Genomic DNA, 18,459 nt, shown 5'->3' with positions numbered 1-18,459 from the left:
AAGAGGGGCAGCTTGGTATGGGAAATTAAGCAAACCTTTGAAATGCAGACTTAGGATACTTCACTTATCAGGAATGAACAACAGAGATTAGACACAACAGAGAAACAAGATTAACATGAATTATTTGAGTTGAAAATACATGTGAACAATTCCTATTTTGAGTAGTGAGCTAGCCTTAGTGCAGACAGAAGGAAATTGATGTGTGATAATATGCCATGCTGGCCAGTATACAGGCCTCACTATTCTGTCTGGGCAAGGCTCTTTGTTAAAATAGCTGCCAAAAGGAAATTTCTCTCTCTTTGTCCAGGTGAGTCAACACTGAGGTTGGTATTATCCAAGCAGATCTTTACAGATCTTACTGGAAGGCAAGAACCCCAGGCAAGGAGCTGCAGCTTTTATTAGAAAAAAACAGACTTTTTTTTTTTTTTTTTTTTTTTTTTTTTTTTTTTAATTTGAAAAAGGGGAAAGAGCTATTACAGACTCTGTGGCTTCAGGGCCCATAATGTAAACATGTGCTATTGGTGGAAGGAGCCTTAACATGCCTGAAAGCCAATTCTTCCCCTCTGTACAACAGACAGTAAATATTTAAGACCCATTAGAGAACTGGCAAATAGCTGATAGCCAATAGCTATGAAACTTAACTAAAGCAATCAGCTTCCTCACACACATATGCTTCCCTTGTTCAAATGCTGGTTATGTGTCATTATCATTTCAATACCTATATCCCTGGAGAACTATGCACCAAGAAATGAAAAAAGCAAAATTTCTGAAAACTGAAAAATAAAAATTCTCTTATGTTGTATAATTAAAGTTAACAAAAGAAACAGACTGCCACACACATAGAACAGAGAAAAGCTGAAGCTTCAAATGACTGATTTACCACAGCAAGTAATTACTTTATGTTTTTCACAAACATTTGAAACCTATTATTGCTTTCACAGCGGCACACATCAACAGAAGACTGTCACCTAAGGGAGAAATGGGGAACTGGGCTGTAATTAATTTCTGGTCAAATATATCATGAAGCCTTTAATGTTGTCAATAAAAAGCTCTAGCCACTAAAAATCCCCAACCTCTCCCTCCCTCCCTCTGTCCCCAATACCCCAAAATGTTTAATCAGCGTCTCTGCGAAACAGATCGCCTGAAGGAGAATGAGATGCAGTGTTAATGCCTGCTGAAAAGTTGAGGCCATTGATCCGTTCCTTCCCCTGACCGTGTGTGTCAAGAGAGAGAAGTCAATCAAGAGCTGGCCTCTCCTACTCCGCTTGTTTTTTTTTTTTTTTTTTTAATGGTTTGACTCCATCTGCAACTGAGAAAAACAGAAGGTGCACAATTCTTTGGAAGAATTTAAACATGTAGATTCCAGGCAATGGAAATCATTACATGGCAACTGAGTCTATATCGTTAAAGGTTAGAACACGGAGATTAAGAATGCCTCCAGGAAAAAGAGAAATGGCTGATCTGAATAAAACCTTTCCATCAATTGGAAAACTATAGCACAGCAATGGAGATGAAGAGCTAAAGCAGATGTGACATTTATGTTTTTGAGTACCTACATGTTTATGTTTTGAATTACTGTTCAGAGCCTTATAAGACCTTTATAGGTCATGCAAAAGCAGTAGCCAGCGTCTAGATCTGTTTTACGTGTGGTGAGCAAATGCTATAAGCACGATCTTGACTATGAAAAGAAACAGGCCTACAGTACTTCCTTCCTCATTAATTCATCCATACACACACGCATTAGTTTGTCCAGTCAACAAATATTAAAATGCCTGTTATATATTGCATATCTCAGAAATGTTTATAGTATCTTTATGGAATTGGATGGGAGCTAATTTCCTTCCTCTTAGATAGCTTTCCTGCGATAGTCTCTTTTGAGAGCTAGGAGTTGAGGCGGGGCTCTAGATCTCTCAAACCCCTCTCTGGTTTTATGTCATGGAACTCTAGGCAAGTCCAATCTGCAAGAGACCCTATAGTTGATCTTCTAATCAAACCCTTCATTTTTTTTTTTTTTTTTTTGAGACAGTCTTGCTCTGTCGCCTAGGCTGGAGTGCAGTGGCGCAATCTCGGCTCACTGCAAGCTCTGCCTCCTGGGTTCACGCCATTCCCCTGCTTCGGCCTCCCAAGTAGCTGGGACTACAGGCACCTGCCACCACGTCTGGCTAATTTTTGTAGTTTTAGAAGAGACGGGGTTTCACCATGTTGGCCAGGCTGGTCTCAGACTCCTGACCTCAAGTGATCCACCTGCCTCAGCCTCCCAAAGTGCTGGCATTTCAGGCACAAACCCTTTATTTTATAGATGAGGAAACTTCAGCCAAGAGAGCTGAAGTGACTTACTCAAATTCATGCAACAATTAAAGGTTGATTTATTAGCCAACTACTAGGTGAGTGAAATGCTATTTAGTTTACTCCCAAATTTCCAAGAATACAACCCGACTCTGCCTCAATGTCTACACATGTTAACTGAGAGTAATAATGGTGACCACCTTGTGTGTTATTTTAATAATTTAAAATAATCTAGAAAAGTGCTTTCAAGTTATTTTTACTTTCACTGCCTGCAGTAGGAGATAAGAGTAAAGGGGACTAAAGGAGAAACATGAGGTTGAAAGACGATGGCCTGGATATTGCATGAATCTCAAAGAAAACGAGGTCAGGCCAGTATTTCTGAGTGATAATCTCCTGAGCACTTGTTAAGCTGCAGATGCCCAAGCCCTATCCTCAGCCTTCTAAATCAGAACTTTTAGGGATGGAGTCAAAGAGTTTCCACTTAAAACAATTTCCCCGCAAGAGACCCTGTAGCTGATCAGGAAATTCTTATACCTTCCAGTCTTTGGGAAGCACTTGGTTTAGCTGCTTATTGTCTTAAAAGCACAGCTGTATGCATTTGGATTAATGATAGGGCTGCTCAGTGCTGTGGACGATGTGCTAATTTGTGGTGAGGTTCTGAGAGAGTGGTCTTGGGTCTAAGTGTTGCTCCCCAAGGACAGTTGTTTGGAAAGCCAGCAGAAGACCCACAAGCAGCATGAACACCTGACAGTTGAGCAAAACCAACCCCATAACACCTACCAAGGTAGGAAGAGTCTGCAGACCCCTCTGCCGTCAAACTGCCATTAAAGCTGATTAAAACAATTAGCAATCAGAGCTCAGTGGAAATCAAGGGGGAAAGATACCCAACCAGAGAAAACAAAGGAAAAAAGAAATGTTTGATATCTAAGAGACTAACTGAAAAATAAAATCATATTTTAATATAAGCAAAAGAGAGACCCAACATTGACCAAAATTTTAGCCTTACTTCACGTAGTTAAGAGCATACACAGACTTTGGGGTTGGACTGACCTAAGTTTGAATCTTGCCTCTCCTCTTATGTAAACTAGGAATTTACTTAACTTCCTTAAGCTTTAGTTTTCTCATCTTTTTGCAGCAATAGCTAAATTTAGAGTTTCAGGGACATTCAGTGAACCAATGTAGGTAAAGCATTTACTAAAGTTCATGTCATGTGCTGTGATCATTATATAACAGTAATTATAATTACTCATATTATAATTGGAATATGTCATCATCATCATCATCATCATCATCATCATCATCATCATCATCATCACTGAGAGAAAGTCACCAATATAGGCCTCTAGGATGGTTTATAAAAAAAATCACATGTCTTGCAGGAGCTTTCCTTGTTTTAGAGAAAGTAATTTAAAGTTAAAGGTCTGTAAAGCTAGGTACAAAAACTATTTCTTGGTAACCTATTTGTATTTAGCTACGGATGCTCTCTAAAACATACATCGTGGCTGGGCGCCGTGCCTCATGCCTGTAATCCCAGCACTTTGGGAGGCTGAAGCGGGCGGATCACTTGAGGTCAGGAGATCGAGACCATCCTGGCTAACACGGTAAAACCCCGTCTCTACTAAAAATACAAAAATTAGCCGGGTGTGGTGGCGCGTGCCTTTAATCCCAGCTACTCGGGAGGCTGAGGCAGGAGAATCCCCTGAACCTGGGAGGCGGAGGTTGTATGAGGCAAGATCAGGCCACTGCACTCCAGCCTGGGTGACAGAGCAAGAGTCAGTCTCAAAAAAACAAACAAACAAAAAACAAAAACAAACATACATCGAAAGTAATACATATCAAACATATTTTAAAACCCAAATTATTTTCATAAATACTTAAGATTGCTGACAGGTAGTCTATTACAGAGAAGTAAAAGGGGGAAAACCACCCAGAAACCAAATAAACAAAATACAATCACGGTAACTAGTCACAAGAACTTTATAATTCAGTAGAGAGAGAGAGAGAACATGTTAATAAAAATTAGAGGAATAAAATATTAAAAGATGGGAACAAATGAAGAACAAATATAGCACATAATGAGGTATTAATTTTAGAGTACAGAAAATTAAAAAAAAGGATTATAAAAAGAGCAAGTGATATGGGCCAGGCACATTGGAGAAGGTTTCAGAGAACAAAAGGTCCTTGAGCTGAGTGCTGGCCACAGAATTCGCTGTGGCCATGTGACCTTCCTTCAGTACTCTGATCTTTTTCTCCCCTTCAGTACTCTGATCTTTTTCTCTTTGGATCAGCAAAGGGTGTTCAGTAAGCAGGAGGTGGGAATGAAGAGAAGGGCTTTCTTCCTGTATATGATAAAGCAGGTAAAGGGAGGGGCAGGATGGAAAGTCTGGCATGATGCGCTTTGCAGGGACTGTAGCTCTGCTTTTACAACAGCGATTGTGCCAGTTTCCTACTTTCAAGCACCAAAACTTAAACACTACATCTTTATTTAGAAAACAAGAAAGGTCAGCTTCCAGCCTCATATTTTTCAGTGAGAATTCTAATAGAGTCGGTAAATGATCATTCTTGGGCTTTAGCCACAGAACAAGCTTAATATCTTTTCAGTACAATGCAACCCTTCCCTGGCAGAAAAATAGCCTTCCTAGGTGGGTTAATTTACTAACTATGATGAACACAAAGGTACTGCAGGATATATAAATAGCAGGATTCGATGAGAGATTCTGGACAGGTCACTTCTTATTTCTGTTCTTTGGGATCTTTATTGGATAATAATAACACTCGCTATCTATGCTAATCTCTGAATCATTGCAATTCCAGCACATGTGCTACAAAGGGAAGACTGTCACTGTCTGCCAGTAATCTCAAGGAACCCTAAATTATACATTGACAATATATATATACAAAATATGGTGACATTAATTGAGCATAATCAAAAGAAATCTTACTTAATCAAAGCCTCACACATGAGATATGTTTATGGGGAATCAAACATCAGTTACCGAGAGATTTTTTTGAGAGGCTTAGAAGTATTTATTGCTCTGAAGTGCTCTGTGAAGGATATGCAGACCAGTAAGGCAAGCTCACCTGCATTCAAGGAGTCCTGATTAAATGATCAATTAGAGATCAATTAATTGTTACAATGCACGGGATCTAATGTAAATGTAAAAAAAGCGAGATCAAAAAAAAGCGGCATGGTCAGAAACGGGACAGCAAGGTCAAATGAAGGTTTAATTGGAGAGGTGTAATACTATTTAAATCTATTTATATAAAGATCTTTAAAAAAGTCCATCAGATCAGGCCATACAAGATTTTGTTTTATTACTGAATTTTATCAACTGGTATACTTCTTTCTACCGGGCAGCGGAAGCCATGTAAACCATTGCATTTCCCAATTTACTCTGGCTCCTAGGAAAATCAGGGCTAGCTTTTTATCACTATTAAATTTAAGAGATTTAACAGCATTTTAAGGGGCATCATCATTTAAAAAAGATTTTTTTTGGCAGCAGACTAGTCTCTTCTACAAAATTAATCCCAAATCTACATGGCTAATAATCTTGAGTCAATAATCTGGAGTATTAAAGGTAAATCTTGGGAAAAGGATAGGTGCCCCTAGAATTGGGAAGGCAAACAAGACCAATGGCAGAATAAAGCTGGGAAACGCAAACAGAGAAAAGGATGTGACAAATATTGTGCTTCTTTCTCAGAAACAAAATTGTTCTTCTAGCAAAGCTGTCAGATAAATTTTTATTTGAGAGGTGGGGCATTTCATATTTTCAAGCCAAGTCACCTTTGAAGTCTGCTTCAGGGGCAGTACCCACTCTTGATTCAGAAGAGTGAGGGGAGATTTGGAAGACCACAGACATTCTCAGTCTGGCTGTCTGTGGGCAGTTCCAGTAGGTGGCAGCATGTCATCGCTAATCCCCTTCTATCAAACTACACTTTGGTCATTCCAAATAGGAAAACTCATAACCTTTCCTGCAGAAAACAAAAGTAATGTTCCTGGTGCAACAGGTTTGTAGGAAATAAATTTATGTAAACAGCTCCCCTGGGAGGAATTCAACATTCTCAGCTATGCCAGAGATCATTCCTGGCCTTAGTGAAGGTACAAGGTCAAGGATAAAGCAGGGGTCTGAATCCGTACGTTTAGTTGCTAGGCTAGCTTTGTCACTCTGTCACTTGAGGAAAGTATCTGGACAGTTTAATTAAAAGAGCTAGAGAAGTTAACATGAGAAAATGCTTCCATTTATTGCGAAGGATGCTCTATCAATTTATGGGGAAAGTAGCATTTCTGTGCAGGCAGCTATGTGATCATGCACTCTCTTTGGTCTTCATGAGCTGTGTTCTGCCCTTGTCCTATGAGACCATTCCTTCCCTATCTTCTTTAGGGGCTCCTCTTCCTTCTCATGCCCTTTTGGGTCTTCCCCAGGGGATTGCTCTCCATCTACCTACAGCCTTGATCTCCATTAATGGTTTTAAACAACTCCATGCTGATGATTCCCCATATCTGTTCACTCCCGGCCTCTCCCTCAAGCTTCCAGTTTACATATCCAGTTGCATGTTAGATGTCTCCACTTGGAAGTCCCACATCCATCTTATACACACCACAGCCACTGATGATCTTCCCTCCATCAAACCTACTCCTCTTTCCTCCTGTATCCTTATCTTACTTGATTGTGGTGTGATCTGGCTAGACACTCATGTTAGAAATTGGAGAGTCCTCCTTGACTCCTTCCCTTTACCCTCAGTATTCAATCACTCTTCAAGACCTGCCAATTTTAGCTCCTTCACACTTCTCAAATATGTCTCCTCCATGCCCCCTCCCCCCACCATCAAGCACTGATATATTGTTGAAGCCCTACACAGCACTTTTTTTTTTTTTTTTTTGAGACGCAGTCTTGATCTGTCGCTAGGCTGGAGTGCAGTGGCGCAGTCTCAGCTCACTCCAACCTCCACCTCCCAGGTTCAAGTGATTCCCCTGCCTCAGCCTCCCAAGTAGCTGGGATTACAGGCACGTGCCACCACGCCTGGCTAATTTTTTGTATTTTAGTAGAGACAGGGTTTCACCATGTTGGCCAAGATGGTCTCGATCTCCTGACCCTGTGATCCACCTGCCTTGGCCTCCCAAAGTGCTGGGATTACAGGTGTGAACCACTGTACCCAGCCCCCTACACATCACTTTCTTAGCAATCACCTTCCAGTTGACTGGCAAGACCTCCAGTTTTATCTTCCTCAAATCCAAGTCCTATACTGCTGCTGAAATGATGTACTTAGAATATAAATCTGACCATCTCACTCCTCTGCTTAAAATCCTTCAGTTACTTACAGGATAAAGTCCAAATAACTTTAACACCCCACAAGTATTTACTGAATGTCTACTACATGCCAGGTACTGGTTTAGGTCCTGGGGCTACAGCAGTGAACAAAAAAGGGTCCCTGCTTATGGAGCTTACATTCTATTCAGGGTAGACAGGTGAGGAACAAATAAGTAAATATGAAATATGTCAGATATGTGCTTGTTAAAATCATGGTAAGGAGAATAGGGAGTGCTGATGGGGGAGGAAGGCATGTTTTGAAAGTGCAGGAGAGAAGGCCTTAATAAGGTGGCATTTGTGGCTTGCCCTAAGCCAGCCCTGACTTCAGGCCTGATGATGACTCAGGTCTCTTCTCTCACCACCTCCTTCCTTGAACGTCTTTTCCAGTCCCCAGAACTACCCTTTCTCTTCCAAATGACTTTCTCCCTATTCTGGATAATTCCTATCAAGACTAATATGAAGCACCACCTCCTTCTCCAAAAATTCTTCCTTTATCTTCTACCTCTCAGGATGGATTAGGGAAACTAAAAAATGAGCCAAATATTTCCTTTTAAAAGTTTCCCCACTAATGAGAGGATAAAACTTGGGCTCCACATTTCCTATGACAAATCATTTAATTTTTCAAGTCTTAAAACTCAACCTTTTTTTTTTTAAAACTGCTTCATCGAGATATAATTCATATATCATATAATTTTCAGACTTACAGGGTACAACTCAAGGACTTTTAGAATAGTCACAGAGCTATACAACCATCAGCACAATCTAGTTTAGCGCATTTTCATCACCCTCCCCAAAGACTCCTCTATCTATTTCCCCATTTCCTTTCGACCCCTACTAATCTATCTCTATAAATTTGCCTATTTTGGACATTTCATATGAATAGTGTCATACAAAATGGCTTTTTGTTACTAGCTTCTTAAATTTAACATAATGTTTCAAGATTCAGCACATCATGTCTTTCTGTGGCCAAATAAACTCCACTGTACGAATGTACCACGTTCTATTCATCCATATGTTGATGGACATCTGGTTGTTTGTACTTTTTTTTTGAGACGGAGTCTTGCTCTGTTGCCCAGGCTGGAGTGCAGTGGCACGATCTCGGCTCACTGCAAGCTCCGCCTCCCAGGTTCAAGCATTCTCCTGCCTCAGCCTCCCGAGCAGCTGGGACTACAGGCGTCCGCCACCACGCCCAGCTAATTTTTTTGTATTTTTAGTAGGGACAGGGTTTTACCGTGTTAGCCAGGATGGTCTCGATCTCCTGACCTCATGATCTGCCCGCCTTGGCCTCCCAAAGTACTGGGATTACAGGCATGAGCCACCGCGCCCAGCCTGTTTATACTTTTTGGCTATTATAGATAATGCTTGCTATGAACATTTGTGTGCGTATTTTTGTACTCATATATGTTTTCATTTATCTGTGTATATGCCTAGGAATGAAATTCCTAGGTCATACCATAACTCTATGTTTAACTTTTTGAGGAACTGATGCAGCTGCGCCATTTTACATTTCTACCAGCGGCAAATGAGGGTTCTAGTTTCTCCATAACCTTGCCAACATTTTCATTGTCTTTTTTTTTTTTTTATTGTTACAGCAATCCTGGTGGGCACAGACTGATGTCTCATTGTGGTTTTAATTTGCATTTCCCTAATAACAAATGAATTTGAGCATCTTTTCATGCTTAATATGAATTAGCCACCTGTATATTTTCATTGGATAAATGTTCTCTGAAATACTTTGCCTAATATTTTTATTAATAGACTTTATTTTTAGAATAGTTTTGGATTCACAGAAAAATTGAGAAGATAGTACAGAGTTCACATATAATTTGTACCCAGTTTCCCTATTATTAACATCTTACATTAGTATGATACATTTGTTACAATGAATGAACCAATATTAACACATTATTTTAACTAAAATCTATAGTTCATTCAGGGCCTCTTAGTTTTTACCTAATGTTGCTTTTGTTCCAGGGCCCCATCCAGGAGGTCAAAGTACATTTTAGTCATCATGTCTCCTAGGCTCCTGTTGGCTGTGATAGTTTTTCAGACTTTCCTTGTTTTTGATGGCTTTGACAGTTTGGATGAGTACTGATCAGGTATTTCACAGAATGTATCTCTATTGGAATCTTTCTGATGTCTTTCTCATGATTAGATTGAGGTAATAGGTTCTGGTAAAGTGCCATTTTCATCACATCATGTCAAGGGCACATAGACATACTGTCAACATGATTTATGCATGTTGATATTGACCTCGAGAAAAGAAAGGCTGCCAATTTGGTCTTTTATATATCACACTAAAAATACTCTAATTGCATTTTTGTTTTGCCCTGATGACATCAAACCCTACCGTAGACTTGAGGAGTGAGGAACTTATTCCCAAATATATACATTTGAAGCGTATTCCTACTTTAGGTAAGTTGTGTACGAAAGATAAAGGAATGCAAACCAAAGCATTTCAGGCCTCTTGTCAAGCCCACCAGTAGCCAGTTCTCTGTCTTGAGCTAATTTAACCTATCAACAGCATTTGACACAGATGAAGACACACTCCTCTTAAAACACTTCCCTTGACTTCTGGGACAACACCCTTTCTTAGTTACCTTCCTATTCTGTTGGCTGCCTCCTCAATTTCCTCTGCTGGTTCTTCGCTAGCACTCCAGCATCTCAACAGTGGGGTACCCAAGGTCCAATTCTTGGACAGCTTCTCTTTTTCATCTACTTGTGCTCCCATTGAGATCTCACCTCTCAGCCTTTCTCATGACTTTACATCCCACCTATATGCTGATGACTCCAAAACTCTCATCTCCTCAACTCCAGGTTGTATAGCCGGCTCCCTTTTTATGTCAATTCTGGTGCCTACCAGGCATCTCAAACAAACATTTCTTGTTATCCCCTCTCTATCTGAACCCCCCCTCCGCCCTCCACATGCTTCAATAGCCTCTGCTATGGTCTGGTTCACTTTCATTACAGTAAATAAAAACTTCATGCTTTGAATTGTTCAGATCAAAAACTTTGGAGTCTTTGGTTCACTTCTGATTCCTCAGCAAATCCTGTTAGCTCAACTTTTAAAATATATCCTCATCTGACCATATCTCATCCTCTCCAGTGCTACCATCTTGCTTTGAATCACCACTACCTTTCATCTAGAAGATTATTCCCACAGTTTTCTAACAGACCTTCCTACTTCTGCCTTTGCCTACAACCTCCCCTCCTCAACTAACAACTGTGATGTTAGTTTCAACATCGTGGCCAGACTGATTCACATTATGTAGCACTCTTCTGGCTCCAAACCTTCTAATAGCTTCCTACCTCATGCAAAGTAAAACTCAGTGTCATTACAATGACTTTCCAGATCTCAGCTCCTTAGATCAAACCTTAGACTTCATCTCTTACTCTTCCCCTGCTCACTTACTTCATCCATGCTGGCCTTTCTGCTCTGTTCTTCAGATGTTAAGTGTATGCCTCCCTCTGGCTCTTCACCCTTACACGTTCTTTCCTGGTACGCTCTTTCCCTAGATAGCTGCATGCCTTGCTCCTACTCTTCCTTTAGGTTTTTCCTCAAATGTTACCATCTCATTAAGGACTTCCATGAACACTCTAAAATTTCGGATTACCTCCATTAAACTCTGGCACCCTCTGGTCCCCTCCCCATGCCTACTCTTTTTTTTTTTTTAACTACAGCATATATTATCATCTGAAATACTTTATATATATTTTACTTATTTATTACTTTGCATCTTGCCCCACAGTAATGCAAGTTTCATGAGGCCAGGACCTACAGAGAACATATGCTGAATAAATATTTGATGAAGGAATGAAGAAATGAAGGAATAACAGGGCAAAGAATCTGTCTTGGGTGTTACAATTTTTCGCCCTACCACTTCCCAAACCGTAGCTTTTGTTTCCTTATCTTGCGCAGGTTTAAGAATGAAAGATACCAGTCCAAAAAAAACCAAAATCAGGGGAAAAATTGAGGAGCAATGAAACCTTGAAGGAGGAGAGCAGGAAGTAGAGCTATTGGAGAAATAAAGGAGAAAAAAGAGACAGCTGAAGAGGCAGAGAAAGAGACAAAATGGGGTAAAGAGGGGAGAACTGGGAAGAAAACTCTGGGATATTCTTTTTGAACAATGGCGTCACTCAAGCTAGAAAGGTTGTCAGACACACCTTGGGGACTCCAATCACCGTTCGTTCGGACCTCTCTTGTTATGCTGCCACCATCTGGACTCCTAGGTGGCTTCTGTGACTCACATGTGGAAAGGCGCATGACAGCTCAAGTTAAGATGATCTGTGATGAAAGGAACTAAAAAAGCACACTCATAAAGCCCTTCCACCTTCTAACTCATCTACACTGATTTTCCTGGATAAAGTATCTTTTTGACTCTGAAAATTAACAGGGGGGTTAAAACCATAAGAGAGCTTAAATGATCATTACCATAGAGGACAGAGGCTCTCTGTACTTCTGGTAATGTTACAGGTTGTCTGGTTCCTTTGCTCACCCAAGATCTACCCTCCTATTAGAGACCAGTTAGAGGAAAGGTGTGTATGAAAAGACAGAGACAAGATAACAATACTATGAGTAGAAGAATCAACATCAATGGAATCGCTCCAGATCCCTCATTTCTTTATTACAGAAAGGTGTTATATTTTCCACTGGCCAGGAAGTCTGAGAAGGTTAAGAAAACTACAAGCACTTTGCAACTTCTTGTTAAATAAGTTTTCTGACACACGGCAACTGGTGATTAATTACTGTGTTAGAAGATAACATTCCTGTAGAGATTTGCTGGAAATACAGATGCTGTCCATGCTTGATTAGACATTGCTTAAGGAATGCTGAGGTATACTGCTGCAGTCTATTATTTCTGGCTATTTTGGTATTGCTGTTTTATGTATTTTACATAGCTTCAAATATGGTAGAATTGATGGAGCTCCTTTAACAAAATCCGTCCCTACCAAAAACAAGAAGTGGGGAAAATAAGGCTATAAAGTGTGTCTGTATGAAAGCAAGAAAAAATGAGAGGGAAAGAGACTATGAATAGTAGGGCTATAATATGGTTTCTGTTTTACAAAGAACGAACTGCAAGGAAGATACGCCTTTTCTTACAAGCTTATAAGAAAACTGATCCATGCCGGCTAGTTTAAAGCTTCAGGGAATTAAACATAAACTGACCTGTCAATACCCAAGGACTTCACCCACACCAAAATTAGCCTTGATTTGATATCTTTTCATTCATTCAGTACATACAATTAACACTTACTTTGGTACAGGCACTGAGAAAAGAGTCTCGGCCTCTTGGAGCTTATAGTCTTAGTAAGGAGATGTCTTCTGAAGCAGAATCAGAAGAACAGATTCATCCAGTGCTGTATGTTTATGCTAGCCTATTTCCTGTCAAAAATCCATGTCAGAATAAAGAATAATAGTAGCAGTACATCTCCCAAGTGGTCACATGCCACTTGTACCTACTTCCTGGGACACAATTCACCAATCCAACTGTGAAAGGCACGGCATGGTTGGGACTCAGTTCCTGAAGAAACGCTTCATCGGCACATGACCTGCTGATGCCAACTTCAATCCTGCCCAGTCAGCACTGCATTATTCAGATGCCAGGTTTTTCAGGCCCCAGACTGTCTGCCAGAAACTGCGTTAATTCACTTATTTCAGCTAAATAAAAAAAATCATTTAAAATAGGATGATTGAATTTAGGAATTGTATTCCTTAGAGCATTAGTAATGGGTTTCTGTATCCCCTCAGGCCTCTATGTTCTTAACTTCTCCTTGTCAATGTTATTATGACTAGACTAATTCAATAATGAGATCATTCCCCATAAGAGCGACCAAATAAATGCAGCATTCAGTCACACCTGGTTTCCCTAATCTGAGCAAGGAAGGCTTTCCACCAAATTTAGCCTAAAACAGGGAATTTAATGAAAATACACACACTCACTGACTCGCTTTCTCTCTCACTTTCCCACAAATAGAAAGAAAAAGACAGGGAAGGAGAAGGACAGAAAAGCAGAGGAACAGGGTAGCAATGGAACAAATGGAGTAACAGATTGAGGAAGAAAGGTTAAAAATGAACATATATGGTTCATACCCAAAACAAAGATCACAGCATATTTGTCTTTACAATTGTTAAAGTAGTATAATATTTCATCATCTCCGTAAATTGTTTCAAATTTTCCTGCACTTCTCAAGGAATTAAAAAAATCAAGTGAAAAGACACAGAAATACTAAATCTCAGGCAGAAACACTGGGCATTACTAAAAACAAAGGACTTCCTAGCCATAAAGGCTTCTGGAAAATAAGGGAGTTTACAGAATAATCCACTCAGGTATAAACGGCAATAGAGCATGAAGATAACATATTTATCATCTATCATCTTCAAATTGCTTAAGCTTTTACTAAAGCACCAAAGGTTTGATATTCTAATTAAGGTTTAGATGGGGTTAAGACAAATGAAGAAAGAAAAAAATTAACTCTCAAATCTTGAAAAAGTGTATTATACAAAAACATTAAAAATTGAGATCAAGGCCAGGTGCAGTGACTTATGCCTATAATTCCAGTGCTTTCGGAGGCTGAGGAAGGAGGATTGCGTGAGGCCAGGAGTTCAAGAACAGCCTAGGCAACATAGTGAGACCCTGTCTCTATTAAAAAAATATAAAAATTAGCCAGGTGTGGTGGTGTTCGCCTTTAGTCCCAGCTCCTCAGAGGATCCCTTGAGCCTAGGAATTCAAGGCTACAGTAAGCCATGTTCACACCACTGCATTCCAGCCTAGGTAACAGAGCAATACCCTGTCACTTAAAAAAAAAATTAAGATCAGAAAACTTAGAGAAGAGAAAGGATAGTGATGAGTTCTCACTCTCCTCCCAGTGAGAACAAGAAGAGATGGGTTTCAATTGGAACAAGATGGAAGAAATGAGAAGTAGGTTCCTGTAAAAATACAGTAGATACATGTTATTTACAATGACAGAAAAAAAGGGAAAAATTCAAATGTTCAAAAATTTGCAAGTGATGAAAAAATAAATATGGCTCATTTATACCATGAAATATTTGTTCAGGCATCATTAAAAGTAATGTTTTCAAGGAGTATTAACGAACGTGGAAAAATTATGTTTTCAAACAACGTTATTGATACGGGAAAACAAAATTAAATTAATATAAAATTGCATTAACATAGTTCCAGTTTTGGAAAAAGGGAAATCACATGCTTGAATATGTGTGAAAAGTCACATGAACAACACAGCACATGCAAAAAAGCTAGGAGAAAATATACCAAATATCTTAGCCTCTAGATCAAAGGTTTATATTCTTCTTTGTATTTTATCTTATATATTTTATGCAATGAGCATGTATACTTTTACACACAGAAAAATAAAGTTATTCAAGTATTGTAGTAAGAAGAACTTGGGTTAGACATCAGGAAAAACTACCTGCCAAAGTAACAAAATTCAATAGAATTCTGTGGAATTATTTTCTCTATAGGACCTAAAAACATCTATCTGTGCTTCTTTCTTTTTTTAAACTAAGCTTTTTCTGCACCAAAAGTCTATTTTTAAAAATGACTTCATAGGCAATGAGGTCTTAGCTTTGGCAAAAGAAACTAAACCCAGTTTTCCCTCCTACCTTGCAAAGTCCAGGTCTGCCTCCCGCGACATGGTGATGTTGGTCAAATTCTGCTGAAGAACAAAAATGTTCCTACACATTTTCTTGATGCCAGACTCACTGATGCGCCTGAAGTACTGGGCACCATTAATGAGGATGCAGGAGATCAGGTGGCCCAGGCCTGAGGGGTCAGCACAGTGTGGGGCAAAGAAAACAGAAGACAGATTAGAGGCATTCCTGCAGAAACTTGCACACAGAATTGCTGTCTTCTAATCCTCTATACATTTAAACGACCAAAGAAAATCTACCTCTGATGGTTGCATCTGCTGATCTGACAATAATTTTAGGGTATTTCTACATTGTCCTAGTAGTTACAAATGAGTGGACTTCATGTTGATGGCAAAGCCTGGTAATAGCCACATCTCCAGCATTGCCATGTACACCTACTGCCACCAGGCCAAAGCCTTAGAGAAGCGGCCAAGTTGTTATAAACTGTTGAAGTGCACAGGAAATCCTGCTTTTCTTTATAGACAATTGGGAAGCAGAGAAGAACACAGGCATATACAATGACCCTTTTGCCTCTCCTTCCTCCTACAAAGTAGAGAAGGACACTTTGGGCTCAAAAGTTGATTGGGAAGCTACATAAATAAAATCAATATGACACTGGGCATTGGCAATAATGTTAATATATTTCAACACTGCCAAGTAAGAAATAAATCAATAAGAAATTGGGTAATTGGCAATAATGCTAATACACCTTAACAACGGCAATGGGTATATAAAACGTAATTAGAAAAAAGGGTGAAGGAAAAGCAGATCATACATTAACTGTTGGCTTCCCGTGAGACACCTGTGGACATTTTGGGGCCCCCCTAAGTGGTTTGTTCTTAGGTCTGGAGGGTGGTCTTATGGTCTGCGAAATTTAGCAAAGGGCAGCTCAGGACATCAGCAAACTAACAAGTCCTCCTCAGGATATCCCATGTAATTAAGTTGAGAAACGCTGGTTCAGAACAACGTGAGGCACATATGGGTTACTATTTTTAAAAGCTGGATTTTAATTCTAAATGGAATTCAGTAAACGTTTCTTCCTTCTTTCTTATTCTTGGATGCTAGCAGGACATTTTCCTTGGAACTGTAAAGCTGGTCTGACTAGTCGCAAACCATTTGCTATTGGTTGTTCTCCTGTTCTGAAGTCTAGTCCCTTCCCCGAGACTCTGAGGTTTAGATCAGAGTGCAGGGCTTATCTTTAGGTCGATGGCTCCCCATGTCTTCAAAATGAGTTTTCCCTTGATTAAGGTGAAAGCAGAAATGAGGGAGGAGATGCATTCAGGTCTTGCTTCAGCTACACTCACACAACATTGCTTCAAGACCACAAACTTGTATGTGCTACAATTTGAATGTGAAGAAAAGTTTTTATTCAAGGAAAAACACAACCGCAGATTCTACATTTAAAGCTAGACAACTTATTTATATGAAAAATCTCCTCAGGCCAAGTTTTGGTGTCATTCTCTCAAGTCCGTAACTTTAGGTACAGTTTTTTTTTTTTTTTTTTCTGCCACAATATAACATGGTCTGCAAGTCTGGGCAATGAAGGGGTATGCTGTTTGTAGAGAATAAGAAATAATAATATAATAAATATATCAAATGCATTTTGTAATAGGAATAAAACAAATATTGATATGCAGGGGCTGGGAAGAGCCACAGTCAAGAGCAAAGAGGAAACTCGGAGTAATAACAGAAAAGTGAATTCTCAGGTAGGCACTGCAGCTTAAAGCTGCAGAATATTACACATGCCACCAAACTCATAGTGCCATGGGGTTAACTGACAGCTAACCCTTCAATCACTTACACTTTTTGGCTAAGGTCTTTGAGAGACATACCCCAACAGAACACATCTCTTTATAACTCCACATACATTTAAGGATTGGATTTTGGGGGGTCCAAGTTTGCTGGAATATAACTTTCATAAAGCAAACATTGGCCATGTATTGTCAGTTTGCCACAATCCTTTGGACAATGTACCTTCTTAGTTGTTTTAAATATTCTGTGAGAGAACACAGATACAAGTTTTCATACAAACAAACCAAAACATGGACAAAGGGAACATAATGTGGAGTCCTAACAGGGGTCCTCTGGGTGAAATTCACCATGAAAAATTATTTGGGTGCCATCACATTTTTTCAAAATTGTGAAGGGTAATGTCTTTAGATGGCACTTCCTGTCTCTCACACCCTTCCTTGCCTGCCCCTTGGAGGCATTTATGGACACATCCTTCCTAAAAATTGCTGCTAATCAGAGGCTTCTGTTCTTTCCAGATGATTATAACATTCTGTGAGAAAACTTCCCGTTCCAGTGATAATTTTAGCCAATGAGTGATCTTTCAGGATTCTCTCCTCATTGTGTATGTGTGTTTTCTTTTTCTTTTATAAGCTCCTCTTGAGTTAATTTGTGGCCCAGTCTGCACATTCTCTCAAATCTCATGAGTGGCATGTCAGGGAGGCAGCCATCTGCCTTATCTTGGATTGAATCTCCTTATCAACCAGGAGCAGATGGCGGCCATATTGTTGTCTACCTAGTCATACACAAAGAGGCTAGGTATTGCAGATTTAGTTCAAACAAGCAAACAAGCAAACAAACAACTCTTTTCTACAAGTCTTGAACTTCAGTAATACAGAAAATCAGGAAAACCTTCATCCTTTCTTCCTCCCAAACTCCGAGAGACAGAAGCAGGGTCTGACCTTCGAAGATATACTGGAACTTGTGCTGCTGAAGGCTGGCGCTCATGGCCTCTTCAATGGCGCTGATATCTTTGTTGAGCTTGACCACCAGGGGGTCATAATCCATACTTTCCACATTAGCCACAATGGCATAGTTCCCCTCCTTTGCAAGAGGGATGAGATAGTGGAAACAGTGAACCCTGAAAAAGAGAGAGATGGGGAGAGCAGTTAATAATAAATCTTTCCAGGGAGGGCAATGATCTTGGGACAGAGCACCAAAATAACTAATACATTATCATTAATAAATGTAAGACTAGCCATGAGAGCCAACACTTACTGTGTACCCTATTTGTGCCAGACACTATGCTCTACACTTAATATGAAGCAGCTGTGGCCTTGTACGTTTTAATGTGAACACCCTCCCCTCTTTTAACCAGAAAGCCATCTTAGTTATTCTATAGAACAACTGAGTGATCTGGGGCAAGCTGGCTGCTATGATCATTGCTTGTTTAACCCATACAGTGTTGGTAAGGAGCTATAAAATTCT

The 18,459-nt window shown here is 39.7% G+C and overlaps 1 protein-coding gene across 4 annotated transcripts in view; it reads right to left on the bottom strand.

Moving 5' to 3' along the window:
- The window catches only part of EXOC4 (exocyst complex component 4), an 815,858-nt gene that overhangs the window by 43,615 nt on the left and 753,784 nt on the right, over positions 1-18,459 (bottom strand). For 3 of the 4 annotated variants that reach the window (XM_054494593.2, XM_063667851.1, XM_054494591.2), the window contains 2 exons: positions 17,934-18,112; positions 15,217-15,376 (listed from right to left, as the gene is read on the bottom strand). In XM_054494593.2, the coding sequence (XP_054350568.1) occupies positions 15,217-15,376; positions 17,934-18,112 (339 nt within the window). Of the gene's footprint in view, positions 1-7,172; positions 12,542-15,216; positions 15,377-17,933; positions 18,113-18,459 lie in introns of those variants that run through there. The other variant, XM_054494594.2, reaches the window with a different exon arrangement.

This window comes from Pongo pygmaeus, chromosome 6 (assembly GCF_028885625.2).
Source record: "Pongo pygmaeus isolate AG05252 chromosome 6, NHGRI_mPonPyg2-v2.0_pri, whole genome shotgun sequence".
NCBI classification, from domain to species: domain Eukaryota; kingdom Metazoa; phylum Chordata; class Mammalia; order Primates; family Hominidae; genus Pongo; species Pongo pygmaeus.
This window is presented reverse-complemented; position numbering and strand designations above follow the sequence as displayed.